This window comes from the organism of the source record quoted next, unplaced genomic scaffold (genome assembly GCF_019419815.1).
Source record: "Pyrus x bretschneideri cultivar Hongxiangsu unplaced genomic scaffold, Pyrus_bretschneideri_v1 Contig103, whole genome shotgun sequence".
Taxonomy (NCBI): Eukaryota; Viridiplantae; Streptophyta; class Magnoliopsida; order Rosales; family Rosaceae; genus Pyrus; species Pyrus x bretschneideri.
The window spans coordinates 699,368-713,824 of record NW_025999395.1 but is presented as its reverse complement, the minus strand read 5'-3'; the positions used below and the strand labels follow the sequence as shown (position 1 = coordinate 713,824).

General features: G+C 40.9%; 1 protein-coding gene across 1 annotated transcript; it reads left to right on the top strand.

Annotated features, from left to right (window-relative positions):
• The first annotated feature begins 11,581 nt into the window (after positions 1 to 11,581).
• LOC125471012 lies at positions 11,582 to 12,004 on the top strand. Its single transcript, XM_048570866.1, has one exon. It carries the CDS (start codon positions 11,582 to 11,584, stop codon positions 12,002 to 12,004), a length of 423 nt encoding a protein of 140 aa, XP_048426823.1.
• The last annotated feature ends 2,453 nt before the right edge of the window (positions 12,005 to 14,457 follow it).

The window sequence follows — 14,457 nt, the reverse complement described above, 5'->3', positions numbered from 1 at the left end:
TTCAATCACTTATTCTTTTCTTTTTTTTTTTTTTTTTTTTTTTTTTTTTTTTTTTTCTTTTCTTTTCTTTTGAATCTCAAAACATAAACACTTAAACATTCTCTCCCCCACACTTATTTTCTTTCATAATGTAACTCAAAAGGAATTCAATTAAGTCATGCTCACTATCTTTTAAGAACAAGGGTGGGGATTGTCCTAAACTAGGCTAGGTGAGGAAAAAGTGGGTTAACAAAGAACATGGGCTAACACGGCTCAACGGGGGTACAACTTACAACATATACGAAATATGGGAAATGAGGCTATTTGGCTATGGTGGTGGTCACTACACAACTTCTTCTTGAATATGTGTTATGCAAATCAATAACATGCTTTGAATGAAACGGATATAAGTTCTAGCATTTAGTTCTATCATGATACAATTGCATTCTAAGTAGCAACCAAGCAAGGAATAATGAGATCATGCAACAACTTTAGAAAACAAGAATCACAGAATATAACTCTCCAAAGAAGGTAATGGCTCGAGTCTCACAGGGATGTAGCGTTATTATGAGTTCCTTCCTTCAAGCATGTTACAAAAACGAATTTTTCTTTTATGATTGCATGTGAAGTCATACATTATAACCATAACTAAACATATACCAAGAGTAAATCAAACTTTCATCCATGTTTATAACTCTTTTTAACAGTCATGCAATTACAAACCAAATCCTCATCATAACGTTGGAAGGTTCCCTAAGACACAAAAACAACTCAAAACACTCTTTTTAGGCTTTTCAAAAAAATGTTTTTCAAATTTTTTTGTGATTTTCGGAGTTATAAAACAAAACACGCTAAAACAGTTTAAAAACACCTTAAAAACATTTAAAACAGCAAGGAACAACACTTGAAGTTATGGGTGATAAAATTCAACGAATTTGCATCAACATACTTAGTTACCCCCCCCACACTTAAATCAAACATTGTCCTCAATGTTTTAAGCATAGATGCACACAAAGCATAAGTAAATACACAAAAAGCACTTAAACATACTAAACATGGCAGAATGTAATTAACAAAGAGAAGAGTTTAGAGACGCAAATCTGGTTATGGAGTGTAAATTCCATCTTCTCTTTGTTGATTGCATTGAGGCTTGATCTTTGTGATTCCACAGGCTTACTCTTGAACTGGTTTCCGCCCATCGTTGATTTTCCTTTGTGCTACTCTTGATCTGGGCAGCAGGATTCCTTTTAGGGTCTCCCCCGAAGGTCTGAGCTTCCTCCTGTTATCTGTTTCTTTGTTCAATCTTTGCAGGAGTGGTCCCTTCTCTGGAAATGTATCAACCGTTGAAGATGATTACTCGAGAGCAACGCTAGGTAAGCAATCAGGAATAGATTCCAGGCAGTTGGCTCCAGATCAGTAGACTGACTCCAAGTGCCGGCTGATTGCTTCTTTTACTTTGCCATGCAAGTAAGAACAAGGACAAAGAAAAAGACAGGGAAAGAGCATGATATGAGATATTTTTGCTTTTGACCTTGATGATATGAGATACCTTTGCTTTGAAGAAGCGGTGAATGAATCAGCACATGCTTCAATCCGCCGTTTCCTCCTGGGTCATATGTACTCCAGGCATCTGGTATCATCTTTGGGGAAGAAGAAAGAATTGAGTATTTCGAAAGGCTTTGCTGGGAGTGCGCCCTCAGAGGTGAGAGAGAGTTGGGCATTTTCTTCAGGTTTGCCCTGCCATAAAAGACGAAGGTCGACATATATAGAGATAATATCAAGTGGTGGTACCTTTTACCCTTGTCGACAAACGTTTTTGATCCCGCAAATCCGGCTTTTTGAAATAGTGGCGCCTCTTCGATTTTTGAATACGCCTCTTCGATTTCTGAGCAGGCGCCCCTTCGATTTCTGAACGACGCCCCTTCGCTTTCTGAACGACACGTGGTAGTGCGGATGCGGCTCCTTTTGACAAAGCTGCACGCGTTTTCTGAAAAGCAGAGAAAGCGTCGCCGAACTTTGCGCTTGTCGGCTAAAGATGTGTAGTTGCGATGATGGCCTCCACGTGTTGTCTGAAAAGAAGAAATCTTTTGACAAAGTTGAATGCGTCTTCTGAAACGCCGAGAAAGCGTCGCCTAAATTACGCCGAAAATTCCGGCTTTTTGAATTGGTGGACGCGTCGCCTTGGCTTTTTTTATTGAGCTATCGATCACCACAACAAACACACTCTGAAGATTTCCTATTCTTGAAAATCGACTCCGGCCCTTTGAAATTTAACTCCATCCCTTCTCTTTAAACACTTTTGAAAAAAATGGCAAACTCATCGAACCTTAGCTTGGAATTGAGCCTTAGCAGTGATTCGGGCGCGCCGCGTCAAGGTAACGTATGGCGCCCTTCTTTCTTTTCTTCTAACGGTCCTCTCACAGGTGAAGACTCCGTGATGCAGGACGCCACAACAGCTACAATAGTAGCTAGGAACCTCCTCACTCCAAAAGATAGTAGGCTGCTGTCAGGACGGTCTGATGAGTTGGCCGTTCAAGAGTCCCTCGCACTTAGTGTTCAGTGTGCGAGTTCTGTGTCCAACATGGGCCAACGCCTGCTTGCCCGCTCCCGTCAGGTGGAATCATTGATGGCAGAGGTGGAAAGTCTCAAGCAGGAAATCCAGCAGCTTAAGTATGAGAATAGAAGTTTGCATGTGCTTGCAAATAACTATTCGTCGGGCATGAAGAGGAAGCTTGATGAGCTGCAAGAGTCTGAAGGTCGGATTCACAGTGACCGTCAAAGGTTTTCGTCTTTCCTCCAGAGGCACCTTTTTCCTGGCTCATCCAGCGCTTGGCCAAGTATTGAGGCCTGGAATGCTCTAGCTCCGATGCCTTCTGCTCCGATGCCTTCCGCTCCGATGCCTTCCTCTTCGATGTCTTCCTCTTCGATGCCTTCCGCTCCGATGCCTTCCTCTTCAAAGCCTCGTAGTGGGTCTTCAAGTAAACGCCCTTTGTGAAGGCTCCATCTTTCTTTGTTTAGCAGTGCCTATCAATAAATCAAACATTTTCTCAATGTTACAATCATAGACTCACACAATTAATAATAAAACAACAATAACTAAACAACCTAACAAGGCAGAAACGAAATAGCAACAAAGAGAAGAGTTTTTAGGAATCTGGAATTGGAGTGCTTTCTAAGTCTTCTTTTGTTGAATGCATGGGTTGCCTCCCAAGTAGCGCTTTCTTTTACGTCTTGCAGCCGGACGGTACCTCCGTTTAAGCTTGACTAGGTTCCACGGCATGGAGGGGTACCTCCTCCACGACATGCTCCTCAAACATCTCGTAATAGGGCTTCAATCGATGCCCATTCACTTTGAATTCTTGCTGCGTCCTTGAACTTTTGATTTGCACTGCACCATGAGGGAAAATATTAGTAACAACAAACGGGCCAATCCATTTAGAACGCAACTTACCAGGAAACAAACGTAGGCGAGAGTTGAAAAGTAACACTTTCTGCCCAACTGCGAAGGTCTTGGTTCGAATCATTTTATCATGGAATGCTTTGGTCTTGGCTTTGTACATCCGGGCATTCTCATAGGCTTCATTCCGAATCTCCTCAAGTTCATTCAATTGGAGCTTCCTATGAACTCCCGCTGCATCTATGTCCATGTTGAAAGTCTTCACGGCCCAATGTGCCTTGTGCTCTAACTCTACGGGCAAATGACATGGCTTACCATAGACGAGCCGAAAAGGTGACATCCCAATGGGTGTTTTGTATGCCATACGATATGCCCACAGTGCATCATCTAAACGTAAGCTCCAATCCCTTCTTGTTGGTCCAACGGTCTTCTCCAAAATTTGTTTGATTTCTCGGTTAGACACCTCGGCTTGGCCATTTGTTTGAGGATGGTAAGGTGTGGAGACCTTATGGTTGACATGGTACTTTCTTAGCAACGCCTCAATGGTCCGATTGCAAAAGTGAGACCCTCCATCACTTATGATTACTCTCGGCATTCCAAACCTAGCAAAAATGTTAGTTTTCACGAAATCTGCAACCACCTTAGAATCGTTAGTACGGGTGGCTTTTGCTTCCACCCATTTAGAAACATAATCAACGGCTAGCAAGATATAAGTGAAACCATAAGATGGAGGGAAAGGGCCCATGAAATCAATGCCCCAAACATCAAAAATTTCAACATTAAAGACAGGGGTTTGCGGCATTTGGTCCTTGGTACCTATGTTACCCATTCGTTGGCAACGATCACAAGACATACAAAAGGTTCTAGCATCCCTAAATATAGTCGGCCAATAAAAACCACACTCTAGAACCTTGAGGGCAGTGCGTTGTGTGCCAAAATGACCACCACATGCATATGTGTGACAAAAGCTTAGAATTGAGTGAAATTCAGAATTATGCACACATCTACGTATAATTTGATCTGAGCAATACTTCCATAAATAAGGGTCATCCCAAACATAGAAACGTGCATCATTTTTAAGCTTATCACGTTGGTGCTTGTTTAGTTCATTTGGAATTTGTTTAGCCACCAAGTAATTCACTAAATCTGCATACCATGGTTCACTTACCTCAATGGATAACAGCTGCTCATCGGGAAAAGTTTCAGGGATAGGTACGGCATGTTCATGCTCCTCGTGGATCATTCGGCTTAAATGGTCAGCCACTACATTCTCGCTTCCTTTCTTATCCCGGATTTCAATATCAAATTCTTGAAGAAGAAGAATCCAACGGATAAGCCTCGGCTTTGCTTCCTTTTTCGTGATCAAGTACCTCAAAGCTGCATGATCAGAATAAACGATTACTTTAGTACCAATTAAATATGAACGGAATTTATCTAAAGCAAAAACCACAGCTAGAAGTTCTTTTTCCGTCGTGGAGTAGTTCAATTGGGCATCATTGAGAGTCCGAGAGGCATAGTATATGACATGCGGCCGCTTGTCTCTTCTTTGTCCTAGAACAGCTTCTAATGCATAGTCGGATGCATCGCACATGAGCTCGAACGGAAGGCTCCAATCTGGAGGTACAATAATGGGGGCCGAGACTAGCTTCTCCTTGAGTTGGTTAAATGCCGAATTACACTCTTCATCAAACTTGAATGGCACATCTTTTTGAAGCAATCGGCAAAGAGGGTTGGACATCTTGGAGAAGTCCTTGATAAAACGCCTATAGAACCCTGCATGGCCAAGAAATGAACGTACCTCTCTAGCCGAAGTAGGAGAGGGTAAGTGACGTACAAGGTCTATTTTCGATTTATCTACTTCAATTCCTTTTTCTGAAACAATATGTCCTAAAACTATACCTTGTTTCACCATAAAATGACATTTCTCCCAATTCAAGACAAGGTTAGTTTCAACACATCGTTTCAAAATTAAGGTCAGATTATCCAAGCAATTATCAAATGAACTCCCAAATACACTGAAATCATCCATGAAAACCTCAATGATCTTTTCAACAAAATCGGAAAATATACTTACCATACACCTTTGGAAAGTGGCCGGTGCGTTGCATAAGCCAAATGGCATGCGACGATAAGCAAATGTTCCAAAGGGACATGTGAATGTGGTCTTCTCTTGATCATCAGGGGCTATCACAATTTGGTTATATCCAGAGTATCCATCAAGAAAACAGTAAAAAGCATGACCAGCTAACCTTTCGAGCATCTGGTCGATGAATGGCAAAGGAAAGTGATCTTTCCTAGTCATGGCATTTAGCTTCCGGTAATCGATACATACTCGCCATCCAGTCTGAATGCGTGTAGGCACGAGCTCATTCTCATCATTCTTGATAACAGTTACTCCGGACTTCTTGGGAACGACTTGAACTGGAGAGACCCAACGGCTATCGGAGATAGGGTAGATCACTCCGCAATCCAAAAGCTTGATTATTTCCTTCTTCACCACTTCCATCATCGGAGGGTTGAGACGGCGTTGAGCCTCTCGAGTTGGTTTAGCCCCCTCCTCAAGAAGTATACGGTGCATGCATGTGGTAGGGCTTATTCCTTTAATGTCGGCCAAAGTCCACCCTATGGCCGTTTTGTGCTCTCGCAGTACCCTCACAAGCTTCTCCTCCTCCATTGCCGTGAGACTTGATGAAATGATGACGAGCAATGTTTCGCCTTTTCCCAAAAACACATACTTCAAATGGTCCGGCAACGGCTTAAGTTCAAGCGATGGTGCCTGAACAACAGAAGGTAGCATCTTAGTGGAAACTGAATTTGAAAGTGAGAGTGGAACCTTACCATATTGTTGTGGCAATGACTCAAGGGCTGCCACAACCTCAATTATTTCTTCACTAGAACCCATTGCAAAGAATTCCTCCTCCTTGCCGTGGCCTTGCATTGGCCCAAATCCTTCATTTTTGCGCTCTATGGCCTTAGTGATGGTTGTTTCCAGGGCGTCCTCGTTCAATTCTTCAAGGTATACCTGCGCCAAAGAATCGATAACATCAATGGAAAAACAAGAATGGTCATCAACGGGATATCTCATAGTTTCAGAAATATTAAAATCAATCACTTCCCCATCGAATTCCATTGTCAAGGTGCCTTTGTATACATCAATCTTCGTTCGGGCCGTCTTCATGAATGGCCTACCAAGGAGAATCGGCAAAGATGTAGAATGGGCTGAATCCTCCATGTCTAAGACGTAGAAATCAGCCGGAAAAATTAAATGGTTCACCTGCACAAGCACATCTTCCAAAACTCCTTTTGGATACGCGTTAGAACGATCGGCCAATTGTATAATTACACCATCTTGTTTTAATTCACCCAAATTCATAGATGCATAAATAGAATAAGGCATGACATTTATGGATGCACCTAAATCAAGCATGGCATGTTCAAAACGATTATGTCCAATCACACAAGGAATCGTGAAACTACCGGGGTCTTTGCACTTGGTAGGCAGTTTACATTGCAAAACAGCGGACACATTCTCGCTTACCTTCACTACCTCTTTGTTTGCCCTTCTTCTCTTTGTATTGCATAGGTCCTTGAGGAATTTAGCATACTTTGGAACCTGTTTGATTGCATCGAGAAGCGGTATGTTCACTTGCACCTTCCGGAACGTTTCAAGAATGTCTTTCTCGCTTTCTTCCTTTTTTTCTTGCATGAACCTGCGAGGAAAAGGTACATTGGGCAGATTAGGACGTGAAGTACATGAATTTGAACTTAAATTACCTGATTTGGCCGAGTTAGGGTGATCTGCCTCAGGTTGTGTCGTCGCTTCATCTACTTTCTGGGCAGATTTGGGATTGTTTGGCTCGGTCCCAACTTCTTTTCCACCCCTTAGGGTGATGGCCTTGGCGGATTCGAATCCTCCCTTTGGATTGACTGTGGTTGAGCTAGGAAGCTTTCCTTGCTCTCTAATCTGTCCAAGGAACTCAGAAATCTGCCCTATTTGTTTCTTCATATTCATCATCTCCTTCTCGTTATTTTCTATCCGGTTGTTTTGATTTTGCAACCCCTGCGAAATAGAGGTTAGTAATTGCATAGCTTGATTACTTTCCAAAGACGTACCTGAATGAGATGATGCCGAAGGTTGTTGGGATTGTTGGGGTGCATACGGCTTGGAATAAAAACCAGGGGGGTTTGGCCTAAATCCTCCTTGTTGGGCAGCTTGTTGTGGCTCCCTCCATTTGAAGTTTGGATGGTCCATCCATCCGGCATTGTAAGTGTTCGAGTATGGGTTGTTTTGATTTTGTCCTTGGAAACCAATTGCATTGGCAGATTCCCACCCACCATTCTCGATTAGTTGAGGGCACTTGTCGGATGGATGCCCTTGAATTGAGCACACACCACAGACTTGGTGTTCTTGTGCTTTTGGACCAATCACAACCTGAGAAACAAGAGAAGTAAGATTAGCAAGTTGTGATTGAATTTCAGAAATAGCACTCACCTCATTTACACTTTGTTGCCGTGGGGCTTCCCTTTGGCCCACTCCTTCATATTGTTGAGCGTTGAGCGCTCGGTTGGCTATGAGAACCTTGGCATCCCTTGGTGTTTTGTCCACCAATGCTCCTCCCGCTGATGCATCAAGCATTTGACGTTCGATAGGAAGGAGGCCCTCATAGAAATATTGAAGGAGAAGTTCCTCCTTCATTTGATGTTGAGGACATGAAGCTACAAGGCCCTTGAAGCGCTCATAATAAGCCGGGAATGTCTCACCATGATTCTGTTGAATACCACTAATTTTCTTCCGTAGGAGAATCACTCTCGAAGTAGGGAAGAATTTCTCCAAGAAAGCACGCTTCATACTCTCCCACGAAGTCACAGTTCCCGAGGCTAGTTCGTAGAGCCAATCTTTGGCCTTGTCCATAAGTGAAAATGGAAAGGCCTTCATCTTCAATATACTCCCATCCACATTGACGGGGGTCATGCTCAAACAAACCACCTCGAACTCCTTCAAGTGTTTGTTGGGGTCTTCCATAGACAAGCCATGGAACTTCGGAATACGGTGTAACAAACTGGATTTGAGTTCAAATTCCTCAGTCTTCCCCTCTGCAGCCGTGGGGTATTGGATACAAAGAGGCAATGCATTATCCAAACCCGAGGCCGAAAGCTCCTTGATGGTTCTATTATCTGCTGCCATGGCTTGTTCTTCTTCAAAAATCTGATCCGTGGGCTTTTCTTCTACACCTACTTCGTCTTCTTCAAGCCCAGGTTGTGGTGGCTCTTCTTGACTCCTCGTTCTCCTCAAAGTGCGTTCAAAATCACCGTCAAAGTCGGAGATGTTCTCTATAATAGGCCGAGAGCTACGAGTCATACACAGTACCTAAAAAAACAAGGAAACAAACAAACTAAGAATCTGAAATAAGAATGCACGAAAAACAAAAAAAAATATAAAAATAAAGACAAGGGATTAGCAAAGTTGCTAAATCCCCGGCAACGGCGCCAAAATTTGATGCGAAATTTACTTGACACTCAAATTAAACCCTCGTTTGACAATTGTAGTAGAATGGATAAGTGAGGGATCGTTCTAGACCGGGGATTAGGAGGGCTTGCTAAAACCTTCTAAATTGACTTAAAAACATAAAAACTAAATTAAAATACTCTTAACAAGACTACTATGACTCAGAATGGCTTTGAAAAGCTCAAATTGTCTAAAACAATCAAATTGACTCAAATAGAAGCTAGAACTTGATTTAGACGAATTTGCAAGTGTTTATGACTCCAAAAGCTTAAAGATACAAAAATAAAACAAATACGAATGATTAAGACTCAACGAAATATGGGGGAAATGTGTTTGGACGATATTAAATTAAAAAGACAGAATATAATTAAAGGCAAAATGTAAATATGAATGTGATGAAAATATGGATGATGGAATAGCCAAGGGGTTCTTCTCCACACATGTTACACTTGCATACAATATTGATTCTCAGTTGGTCTTTCGATAAGTTGTGAAACTCAATGCTCCAAGTTAATTAGGTCCGCTTAAATTAACTTTCAGATTTCCCTAGATTCGTTGGATTGAATGGAATACGCATTACAACCAAATTATTCTTAATCAAAGTCCCTAACTATGGAATACGCATGATAGAGACATTCAACAAAGATCATTAAGTTCAACGGAAATCATAAACATCGACGAGGCATTCGTTACTATGGAATACGCATGAAACTTATGCCAAGAATTCATTTAACGCGATTGTTTATAAGCAACCTCCACTACTTGTGAATATAAGTTCATAACGATTAGGTGAAACTCACTTATATTCTAGCGTCATATTCATGCATGAAAATTAAGCTTGCAATCTCAATGAACATACATAAATAAGTTATCAATCAAACAGTTAAACGAATTGAATCCACAACTTATGAAATTCCAACCAAAAGTAATCAATTCATATTGCAAATATAAACATAGTTTCGAATCACCCCCTAGCTAAAGGGGGTTTAGTTCCTCATAACCTTGAAATCAAAGAAACAACTAAACATTCCAACAACTCAAACTTGAATTGTATGAACGTTTAGGCACTCTTATCTTCCATTCGTCATACGTACAAAACAAAGAGAATTAAATTATAACTTTGAAATCAAAGAAACACCCAAACATTCCAACAACTCAAACTTGAATTGTATGAACGTTTAGGCACTCTTCTCTTCCTCTTCGTTGTGGCACAAGGTCTAAAGAGATGTTAAGGGGTTTAGGTGTATGTGGAATGGAGTAGGGAGTGGTTGGAGATGGAAGAGTGAAGAGAAAATATGCAGAAAATGAAGTGGGACTCACGGCAATGGAATGGGTTTGTTGCTTGGTGTTTGTAACTGAAAATGTGTATGGAAGAGTGAATTGAATGGGGAGTGAATGAATGAATGCTAGGGTATTTATAGGGGTAGTGGAGGGAACATATGGCTGTTTGTTTAAGCATTTGTGTGGAGGAATGATGGAAAAACAGCTAGGACACATGTGAAAACTGGAATTGCACAAGGGGAACAAAGGGAACCCACGGCACTTAGAGTTTGTTTGATGATGATGCATGTGATAGGTGGGAACAAAGGGGGAAACATGGCACAAGGGGGCTTGAATGAATGATTGAATGTGCATGTGGATTTAAAGAATGAGTGGTGGTGTAATGATGAAGTGAATGCATGTGAAATTTAAAAGGAGGAAAGCTGAAATTGTGAAGGGAAGGCACGGCAATGTGTTTTGTAAAAGGGAAGATGGTGTGTGAATGCATGTGAAGATGCTAATAAATAATGCATGTAGGGTTAGGAAATAAAATCATAATTTAAAGGGGAATGATTAAAGGGTTTTGAAAGGTTTTGCATGGCTTTGAAGTGAATGTGGATTGGGCTAGAGTTTAAGTACATGAAATGGACCCAAATTGCTCCCCCTTGCATGGCAAGGAATGGTGTTTGTGTTAAGCCCAAGGCAAGGTGAATGTGATTGGGTTAGGGCCATTGTTTTGTGTCTTCAAGTGCATACAAGGCCTTCAAATTCGTCCATCCTCTTGGCTTCATGGATAAGCTATCCAATCCATGCCCAAAAATGCTCCAAATGGCCTCAAAATGCACTTTCATGCTCCCTAGGCCCTTAGAACCTAAAAACACACAAAAGAAGCATAAAGGACTAAAATAACGAGAGAAACATAACGTAAATGCACGAGAACGAGCCATTTAAGTCGCATGAATATGCTCCTATCAGGAACTAATAAGAATTTTTTAAAAAAATTTTGGCCAAAAAACAAATTTTCAAATCCACCGGTAGCTGACGTCAGCTAGCCGTTGCTAGATAGCATCACGCTGACATCAGCTAGCAGTTGGATTTGAATTTTTTGGCCTATAAATAGGTGGATTATGGGCTATAATTCATACACCTTTGAATTAAATATCTTTCAACTCAATCTCTTTCAATTCAAGTTTGTAATGAATTCCAACTTTGGATCCTCTTTGGATTCCAACTGGGGTTCCTCATCCAATTCCAAATTGGAAGAAAAATGGGCGCAGATGAGACGAGAAGATAAGGAGTCTGATGAAGATGATGAAGCATGGCACAACACACAATATGTGGCAGCCATGGCTACGACCATGGTGTGTCAACCAATTGAGGAACAACCTCAATGGGATGGCTCTGTTGCTTGTTGCTCTTATAACCCACGAAACAGAGCGATGACGCATGCCAATTTGATAAACAACTACGTCAACCCCAACTCGGTGTACATAGAAGATGATTTCAGACATCACTTCCAGATAAGGCATCACATCTTCGAGTGTTTACTTCATCATGTCTGCCAGGTCAATCCATACTTTCAACAGAGGTTAGACAAAGTAAGCCGCCATGGTTTCTCACCTCATAAGAAGGTTACTGTTGCACTACGAATGATGGCCTATGGCTCCTCAGCTGATTCGATAGATGAAACATATGGTATGTTTAAGTCTACATGCCTTGATACTTTTTCTGAATTCTGTAACACAATTGTTCAGCTTTATAAAGAGGAGTACCTCCGCGAGCCAAATGAAGAAGATATGGATCGGCTCATTTGCAAAGCTGAAGACCATGGATTTCTGGGCATGATAGGGTCATTAAACTAGTTGCATTGAAATTGGAAGAACTGTCCCACTGGATGGTAATGAGGCTTTAGCGGAAGGTCGGGAAAACCAACTATTGTGTTAGAGGCGGTTGTCTTGTATGACACATGGATCTGACATGCTTTCTTTGGAGTCCATGGATCCCAAAATGGCATTACAATTTTTGGACATTCACCCCTCTGCAATAACCTAACGGAAGGTAAATCACCTCAACTTGACTACTACATCAATGGGCGTCAGTACAATATAGAGTATCACTTGACAGATGACATCTACCTAAAATGGGCGACACTTGTACAAGCAATTCCAAACCCTGTGAATGACGCCAAAAAACGGTTTGCCTTACAACAAGAGGCACACCAGAAAGATGTTAAGAGAGCTTTCAGTATTCTACAAGCACGGTGGAAGATCATTAAGGAACCAGCAAGAGGGTAGAGTGGAGAAAATTTGGACTCCATCATGATGTCTTGCATCATATTACACAACATGATTGTGGAGGATGAACGAGATGGGTATATTGATGGAGAGTCTGATGACGACTAAGAGGATCCAGATAGGTTAAGAAGGGCTTGTGCAAAAATATACGATGGGCCTAATTTGCCTTTGAATCCAAGAACTGGTAGTATCTATTTAAATGAGTACATGAGGCGCTATAGGATGATACGTTCTCGTGCCACAAACAAGTACCTACAGCAGGATCTTGTTGCTCATCTTTGGGCCAAAAGAAGCATGGAGTAGGCGTTTAAGTTTTATGTTGTTAAATGTTTTTAAAAATGTTTTTTAGGTTTCATGTTGTTAAATGTTTTTTTTTAATGTTGTATAATTTTTATGTTGTTTAATGTTATTTAATGTTGTTTAATATTGTTTAATGTTGTTTCATGTTACTTAATTTAATTTAATGTTGTTTCATGTTACTTAATTTAATTTAATGTTGTTTCATGTTACTGTTGACCCTAAAAATTATGAAGCCTACGTGGCGTGCAGGCCGAGTAACTAATGAGCTAACTACGTCATTCGGTTGATGTGGGGCGTGCCAACTTGTTGCCCGAGTTCGGTCGATGGGTAAAATGTGTTGATGTTGCGTTGAGGGCGTTGCTGACTTCTTGATCTTGCAACTGCAACCGAGGAAGGAACACGTCTCAGCCTTCGAGTTCTAGAGCCTGAAGACAAGGCTGCTAGTTTTGCGAAGTTCACGGATCGTCGGCACTAGGTTCGGTCATGGTGATTATATTCGTAAGAGTTTAAGCATGCCGAACTGGTACCAAATTATACGGGCACAAGTACTCAAAAGAGATGTGTATCTTGATGGTGAATGTCATTTGACTGTCTGAATGCCAAACTCTAAAACTTACTTGTGAATATCCAATCATAAACAACTCAGCATTCAAGGTGCTGAGCCTAATAACTTGTAACACCTCACTTCGCCGAGAAGGTAAATGAGATGACCTCTACCAACAAAGACTCAAAAATCCTTGTCAGTCGAGACTTGGATAGGTAACCAGTCAGCGTCGACGCAGTACTTTTATCCAAACTGAAGGTGTTCCGTAGTCGGTTGATTCTAAAGCAACAGTGCTGTTTATCCAAATTGAAGATGTTTGCCGGTTGCCTTCATAGTGCTGTTTATCCAAACTAAAGATGTGTTGGTGAAAAAGAAAAATAAAAATCTCAAGGTTGTTGAGAGGTTTAGCATTGAGCGAGAGTTTGTGTAGGATAATTTGTGTGTTGAATTGGAGAGGGCCTGGAATGATGCACCTCCTTCTTATTTATAGCAGCCAATCTCGTCATGGTTGAACCAAAACTACTCGGACTAGGATTCTTTATCCTAATCTAACCAAGTCTCGGCCAATCTGATGCGAGATTTATACGCACACAAATTAAACCCTCTTTTTGACAATTGTAGTATAGATATAAGTAGGGATCGTTCTGGACCGGGGATTAGGAGGGATTGTTAACCACTTGGATTTGACTCAAAAACGTAAAATAACAATATGAAACACTATACTAGGCTCAAAGAATGCAAAACTAAACTTTAAAACACTAAGACAAACCAAAAAACTCAAAACAACACAAACACACTCAAATCTGCCTAAAAACCACTTTCTGGGCAGATTTGAGCACAAACACTAATTTGGACGAAATTAAGTAATAACTTGACTCAAGAACGTAAAAACACAATATAAAACACTAAACTAACTCAAAGAATGTAAAACCGAACACTTAAAACATTAAAACAAACCAAAAGACTCAAACATCACCCAAAACACTCAAAACTGCCTTAAAATCACTTTCTGGGCAGTTTTGAGCACTTTGGTGAATTTGGACGAAATTGGGAAATAAAATGAATCAAAACACTTAAAAGCACAAACTAAATTGATTTCTAACTAAATTAGACATTAAAGTAAAGGGGGATTTAGATTTATACGAAAATTGAAATAACAAAACAAGTTAATAAACGA

Coding starts and splice junctions, on each gene's coding strand:
- LOC125471012 (XM_048570866.1), top strand. CDS start 11,582: ATGACGCATGCCAATTTGATAAACAACTACGTCAACCCCAACTCGGTG.